An 8,429-nucleotide genomic window follows, 5' to 3' on the forward strand; every position below is an offset into this window, starting at 1 on the left:
GGTCATGCTGTTCTTTTGAATTCATCAGTGATATAGAGAAGGAGGACATGCTGCATGGGAAACAACCTGTCCTCCATACCATATTGCCCAGGCTTGGATTCTATCAAACACTCTTTGCTGGAGAGATAAAACTGAATAAATGTTGTTGGCACTTCGTCGCTTATGACGTCGAGGGTTCAAGTTGATCCGATCAGCGGAACAGCCTGCTCGTGAAATTAGCATGCAAGTGGCTGAGCACTCCACAGACACGTGTACCCTTAACGTAATTCTCGGGGATATTCAGCGTGACATAGTGTGACAATGCTGGCCCTTTGAAATACAGGTACAACAGAAACAGGAAGAACGAGTGACAGAAAGATGTGGTGAAAGAGTACAGTAGGGTTCGCCACCATCCCCTGCCGGAGCCTCGTGGAGCTTTTAGGTGTTTTCGCTCAATAAACACTCACAACGCCCGGTCTGGGAATCGAAACCGCAATCCTACGACTGTGAGTCCGCTACCCTAACCACTGGGCCATTGCGCCTCCACTAAACTGAATAAATAGCACTGGGACAACCCACAAGTGCAGCTTGTGTGACAGTGACTGCCATTCATGCATTGAACTGCTTAGCTACAGACAATACAGTTCTAGTAGAGTGGACAAGTAGGACTTTCATCCATGATCATTAATGACAGAGGATAGGAAAAAAAATATCAACCAGGTTTAAAGATGCATGTCATTTCAACATTGAAAACTTTGGGAGTAAAATTATTAAACTAGATATCATTTAAACAAAATATTTTATTTGAAAGAAGACAACATCACCTACTGTCATGACATCATAGTGCTGGCTACCTTCCATGCCATATCACCCTTAACATGATCATAAAGCATGGCTTAGATGCTACAGGCTTCCCTTCCTAGTTTGAGCCAGCAGAGCTAGACTAAGAGGACAGTAAAAGGCTGGATGGCCTGACAGTTTTCCCATTCTGTGATTGGTAGGTCCCTCGTCTGGGATGCCATCTGCTATGACACCTTCTCCAATGGCAACTTGGTGTGGACAGCTATTAGCCCAGGATCTGCTGCTTGTTAGGCTGAGAAAAGAAAACTATTGACATATTGGTTGCTCTCTGACAGGTTTATGGTGTCCTGCCCCTGCCTGGACCATATCCCTGCTCACTGCTATTAAGATGGAGATGGTTGTCTGTGAGTGTGAGCCCTGTGAGTCAGAGTGGCTGTTCTAGCATATCTCCCTTGTCATCCTCCAGGACAATGCCTTTTCCAGTTTACCTGCTGGGGCCATGTGAAATATTTCTTAATAAAGATATATAAACAAGAGAAGCTGAAAGGAGGAAGAAATAAGACAAAAAAAAAAAAAAGAATAAAAGCAGTACCTGTTACTACAAAACTGAAAGAAATCACAGATGTCTTTATTAGGATTATAACTTAAATCCACTAAGAACACACAGTTCAATGTAGTTAATATCTCAGAGTTGAGTAAATGTAAGTCTTTGCAAAGCAGGGATGACTGTGTGATAAGGGGTTTCCTTCCCATCCACATGGTTTGGGGTTCAGTTCCACTGTATTGTACCTTAGGTAAGTATCTTCTACTATAGCCCTAGGCTAGTCAAAACCTTATGAGTGGATTTGGTAGATGGAAACTGGAAAAAACAAAAACCTATTTTATATATATGTGTGTGTGTGTGTGTGTGTTACTGTCTCCTTGTCTAGACATTGTGTCACTTTTCTGCAAGCGGTGTCCTTCATTTCCAATCTTCCATGAAGACATGTCTGACCATGATGAAATATTACCTTACTTGGAAACAGGTGAAGCTAGGTGACAAGATAGGCATCTGGCCATAGAAAATCTGCCTCAACAAATTCCATCCAACCCATGTGAGCTTGGTAAAGGGAACTTTAAAACAATGCTACTGCTGCCGTTGATGACTAGACCACAATGATGATGACAACGTTTGTAATGTTACATAAATACTGCTACAAAGCCCATTAAAACTCCAACAGTAAATTCCCAAGGAATAAATTCCCATCATTTATTAATTTCTTAGACTGAGTTAATACCTGACTTTTCCCAGGTATCTTGATTTGTTAATAAATACAGGGATATAAATTATTTTTTTCTATTTGTTTGTTCAGAAGGTGAAGTGAGATTATCAAATGCTACATCGCCACCATCATCATCATCTTCATCATCCTCATTTTAATATTCACTTTACTATGCTCACATGGGTTCACATGGAATTCATTGAGGCAGATTTTCTACAGCCAGATACCCTTCTTGTTGCTAACACTTACCTGTTTCTGAGAATGGTAATATCTTCTCATAACCTGATACATTTTCTCAAAAGATTGGAAACAAGGAACACGACTTGCATGACTTTGGCACTTCTTTTATCTTTTACTTGTTTTATCTTTTCTTTTATATTTTACTATTTGACTGTGGACATGCTGGAGCACCACCTTAAAGAACTTTTAGTTAAATCTATTGACCCCAGTACTTTTTTTTTTATAAGCCTGGTACTTATTCTATGAGTCCCTTTTGTTGAATCGCTAATTTATGAGGACATAAACGCACCAACGCTGGTTGTCAAGCAGTGGTGATGATGGTGGTTGGGTGACAAACACAGACACAAAGACACACACACATGATGGGCTTCTTTCAGTTTCCATCTACCAAATCCTCTCATAGGGCTTTGGTTGGCCTGAGGCTATAGTAGAAGACACTTGCCCAAGGACTGAACCTGAGATCACGTGGTTGAGAAGCAAGCTTCTTACCATACAGCCATGCTAGGGCATTGCCATGAAGAAATTTTAGTTACATGAATTGACCCCAGTATTTATTATTTTTAAGCTCAGTACTTATTTTATTGATATCTTTTGCTGAACTGTTTAGTTATAGGGACATAAACACACCAACACCAGTTGTCAAGTTGCAGTGGGGCACAAGCACACACACATGCATGCACGCACGCACACACACTGACACACGCACGCATGCACGCACACACACACACACAATGGGCTTCTTTCAGTTTCCATCTACCAAATCCACTCATAAGGCTTTGGTAAGCACAAGGCTATAGTTGAAGACTCTTACCCAAGATGCTACATAAGTATATGTGTATGTATGTACATGTATACACACATACGCATATACATGTGCACATATAAATGGCCATACATGCATGCATACATATACTTAAACATGCAGACATGGCTGTGTGGTTAAGAAGCATGCTTTGCGACCACATGGTTTTGGGTTCAGTTCCACTGCATGGTACCTTCGGCAAGTATCTTCTACTATAGCTCTGAGCAGCTGACTAATACCTTGTGAGTGAATTTGGAAGATGAAAATTGTGTAGAAGCCTGTCTCACACACACACATATGACAGTGTCGTAGAACTGGCACCCATGCATCTTCACTACATCAAAATACCTGCTTTTATCCCAATGTCATACTCTAACCTTTCCTCACCTGACATATGGCCACCTCCTCTCAAAGGATCTTTGTCTTGCAAGTTACTTGGTGACCACGCCCATGCTTGTGCATCTAGTCTACGCCGTAAAGTGGATGGTATTTAGAAGGGCATCCTGCTGTAGAAACCATGCCCAAACAGGCCTCACCATTGCTGGTGTCACGTAAAAAGCACTCTGTCCACTCTGTAAAGTGGTTGGTGTGAGGAAGGGCATCCAGCCCTAAAAACCCTGGCAAAACAGACAGTGAAGCCTGGTGCAGTTTTTCCGTAGCCAAACCCTGTCAAACTGTCCAACTAATGCCAGCTGAAAGCAGACATTAAATGATGATGATGATGTATATATATATGTATGTGTATGTGTGTGTGTGTTTGTGTATGTGTGTGTGTATATATATATGCGGTAAGAAGTTGGCTTTCCAACAACATGGTTGCCTGTTCAGTCCCACTGTGTGGCACCTTGGACAAGTGTCTTTTACTATAGCCTTGAATTGATCAAAGCCTTATGAGTGGATTTAGTAGATGGAAACTGAAAGAAGGCCGTCATATATGTGTGTGTGTGTGTGTGTGTGTGTGCGTGCGCGCGCGCGCGTTTGTACCCCACTACCGCTTGACAGCAGGTGTTAGTATGTTTGCGTTCCCGTAACCTAGAGGTTCGATAGAATAAGTACCCAGCTTAAAAAAAAAAAAAAAACAATAAGCACTTGGATCGATTCATTCGACTAAAAATTCTTCAAGGCAGTGTCTAATGAAGGGAACAAGTAAAAGATAAAAGATATATATACACACACGAGTAAATACATAAGTGCAAAACAAGGTGGAAAAAAATATTTCTCAAATGCTGAAGGTAGAGTAATATGCTTTTATTAAAGCCGAAAAAAATCTTCCCAAACCGTTACTCAAAGTTTCATGTTACCGTTCGTCGGACAGTTAGTTATATGTATGCAAATATATATATATATAATATATATTGGCATCCATTCATCCGTCCGTCTGTCCACACATACATACATCAGTGTTTTCCTCTCTATCCATTGTAGGTAGGGGAATGGTGGGGTGTGTGTGCTAATAATGATCTGACCTTGTACACGCGAGATAATTTCGCTGCTAAAATAAATTAGATGCAATTATTTTCATATTTAAAATTCGTAGAAATGCTGATACACTGTTTACTGACCCGAATTCTTTTTCTGTGTTTGCCCGAACTGAAATGCTTATATGTGAGAGAGACATTATATAATAAACTGATTCTTTTTATTTTTTTTAGAACCCTTCTTCAACACCTATTGCAGTTCTCTCAGTCTGGATATATTGTTATTTAGCTCCGTGTTAAATATAACTGAGCAGAATTCGCAGCAATGGTGTTCCAGTCAAGGCCATTTCATCTTTTGAGTATCTACGACTACATTATTTAACGTGTCCCTCTCATCTCAAAACGGTGGGAGATTTGGTTGATATTTCTAGCAGACGACCAACTCCAAAGAGACTTTCTCTGTTGGTTCGACCAGGATATTACTTCGTCTGCTATTAATTGGAGCCCCAGGTTAACGATGATCGAGTAGGTCTATGATAGAAGATGATCTGGCTATGACCATCCCGTCTTTTATGCAAGCTATGTAACACTACGTTATGATCTAATATATTCTATATTGACAGAAGTATGTGATTTGAAGAAGATTTGGCTGCCATTTCTAGCAAATGCTGCGTAGTATCTCCTTCGTTGTCTCGATTGTGGTAGCGGTGGTGGTTATTATGGTGTTAGAGATGTGAGCCGTGAAGAGAGGGCAGCATAGTCGTAGGAGAGAGATAGGTAGAAACATAGAGACAGAGGGAGAGAGAGAGAGAGCGAAAGAACAATAGAGAGGGTGAGAGAGAGCCAGAGAAGTTGAGAGAAAGGGAGAGAAAGAGAGAGAGAGAGAGAGAGATGGAGAGAATAACGACAACATGTGATATGTAAACAGTAATCATGGCGGAGGCAGCACGCCCGAAGACGAAAACAAGAGTAAGATATTTCTACTTCGTTTATATATATTTCAGCATTTACGCAGTTTGATCTTCAGTCATTTTTATAATTTATTCCCTGGTCCTTTCACATTCAACTAAGAAACCAATACTCTCTCTCAAACTGACACACATTCACACACATATATATATAGACATATCTATTAGAAATTCGGAATACACACACACACACACATAAATGTACATATGTAAATGGAATTAATTGCATGCAATTATATTTTGATTAGCATTGAATGTTGTTATTTTGAAAACAGTATTTCGTTTTCGTTTGGAGGGAAATGATAGATTACAACCCTTTTAATAAAATAATGAATGAAAGAAAGTGATAGTTATTGTTTAATGGTGGCTTAAGGTAAAATCGTAGTAAATAATCCACCTGATTGTAGGGTGCATATATTTTGTTCACACTAATGTATATATAAATATATCCGACAACTGAATGTTCTTGGTGATTTTCTCAATAATATACCTACCTCAGTTGCCCAATTATATATCTATATATATATATGTATATACGCACATACGGACGATGTCTACGTATACATACATATAAATAGTCTGTTGTTGGTGGTTTTGTACATTTCACTACCCGTATTGTCTAGGTGAAATTATACATTGTAACAACGTCCTTTACTGGTATCACGATATACATATATAAGAAAAAATATCATTCTCTATTCTTTATCAAATGCGGAAACTTGGAGGAGGAAAAAAATATCAATTGCAGAAATGGAAATCCTAGGCATCAAATTCGATAGCAGTAGTCTTTTCTTTTAGTATAATTTCCTTCATTTTATTTTAGAGTGGTTGTATCGATTACAAATGTTGTTTCTGACAGTGAAAGGGTTTTTTTTTTCCTCCATCTATGTTACTTCGGAATAATTCCAGCTTTTTTCCTCTCCAAATTAGTTTACTCTAAACATCTTTATAGCTTGCTATGGATAAATTAAAACAAATTACGAATCTTGCCCAAAATATATATTTATATGATTGAATGCAATTATCCTGGCACACGCGTATGTTTGCTTGTATTTCTTTATCTATCTATCTATCTATCTATCTATCCATCCACGCATATGTATATATACACACATACACACAGCACTTACACAGTTAAAATATTTTCACACGAATAACAACAATGAACATTCACTGCATAAAAGACTCAGTTCATGTGTAGGTTCTTATATTATAATTTTATTGACAGTGACTTCGAAGTTTCATCGGATCTTATTTAAACTGTGAAACGGGAAGGCGAGCGACAAATTTTAAGTATCTATCTTATGCAGTGAGGAAGAAATTTGTTCAAAAGGGAGGGTCTAGTTGCGAGAATGAAAATGGCAATAATGATGGACAGTGGTCAGTATTTAATCTGGGGATGGAAGTTTGTCTTGTGTAGATGTGTTAGGGGATTCAATTAACGTTAAAAAAGAGATAGTATAGTTACTAATCTGTCACCAAACCAATAGATATCTTCAAACCATTCCAATCATCAAACCTATTGAATTTTGGTATCCAAAAGAAAATCTCTCCTCTTCTATAATTAATGCCCCATCATCATCGTTTTAACGTTCACTTTTCCATGTTTGCATAAGTGTGACAATTCATTGAGGCGGATTTTCTGTGGCTGGATGCCCTTTCTGTTGCCAACCCTCATCTGTTTCCAAGTAAGTTAATATTTCCCCATTGCAGACCTGTTTTCTTGGAAGATATGAAACAAAGGACACCACTTGTATAACGGTGGCGCTCGTTTACAGCTACCTACTGACACAAATACACACACACAACTGGCTTGTTTCACTTTATATCTATCAAATCTGCACACAATGGTTGGACTGAGCCCCAAATTATGTAGTTGGGAAGCAAATTTTTTAACCACAGAGCCCTGCCTGCTCCACCTGGATATTAAAAATAAAATAAAATAAAAAACACTAAACCCTTTAATGTGAGCTAAGGATTCTATGTAAGTTTGCTACATTGGTGGACTCTGTGCTCTTAACCCTAATCATTTGTATAACCCACAGATTTTCTACTGCTGTTGAGGAAAAAGATTATTAAATTTGTTGGCGTTACTTTTAAATGAATTACTCTTCATAAATGCAGTCCTCTGACTTAATAGATCCTGATGAACTATCCAACCCATGCTTTAATAGAAGACAGATGTTAAATGATGATACAATGATGGCATCATCTGCCCCCCCCCCCCCAAAAAAAAACAACAACAAAAAACTACAGTATATCCACAAGCCTACCAATCTCCCTCAAAACATTAATTAACCCACAGTAAAATACTGTGGAAATCAAAATTTCTTTGTCCTTAACTGTAGAAAGCTGTTCAATATATGATTCTGTCTTTTGTTGAAGAGTGTCATATTTGAAATTGTTTTTGTTGAGATATGTCAAGTTTATTAAAACAATGTGACTTGCAGAAAATGCCAGTTCTATTTTTTGGTAGCTGTTTAACAAACATTATTACTGGAATAACAATGAAATCTAATTTTGAAGTTAAAGAGTTAATAATCTACTCAAGATCATTTGATCAAGGCCATCCTCATTATCTTTAATTAAACTAGGATTTAATGAAACTTCTCTGCAATGCAACAGAAGCTCAGTGGAGAAGTGGTTTTAGTGATGGAACAATACATATCCCTGGTACACCTTAACATTTTAATACTACTTGACCCTTTAACAAGGGAGTAGCATATATCCCAATTATGTATACGAGAGGATAGATCTGGTCAGTTTTAACATAAAACAATATTTGGGCCATATATGGCTGGTTTAATGGCTAAAGGTTAAAAAAATTGTTCCACAAAATGACATCAGTTTTCTTTTAGTATCTATTACCAAATGTTTGGGAAATGATAGCCCTTGACTTACTTTTTTATTTCCCTTCTTTTTGTTTTTGGAATGGAATGTGGTTTACAGTAAAATTTCA

The 8,429-nt window shown here is 38.1% G+C and overlaps 1 protein-coding gene across 1 annotated transcript in view; it reads left to right on the forward strand.

The window, feature by feature from the left end:
• The first annotated feature begins 5,413 nt into the window (after nucleotides 1-5,413).
• Nucleotides 5,414-8,429, forward strand: part of LOC106883775 (ectopic P granules protein 5 homolog) — a 131,602-nt gene continuing 128,586 nt past the window's right edge. The window contains exon 1 of the mRNA XM_014934904.3: nucleotides 5,414-5,471. Coding sequence (XP_014790390.1) covers nucleotides 5,436-5,471 — 36 coding nt within the window. The 5' untranslated portion in view covers nucleotides 5,414-5,435. The remainder of the gene's footprint in view (nucleotides 5,472-8,429) is intronic.

The sequence above is a fragment of the Octopus bimaculoides genome, chromosome 4, assembly GCF_046866305.1.
Source record: "Octopus bimaculoides isolate indiv1 chromosome 4, ASM4686630v1, whole genome shotgun sequence".
Lineage (NCBI taxonomy): Eukaryota > Metazoa > Mollusca > Cephalopoda > Octopoda > Octopodidae > Octopus > Octopus bimaculoides.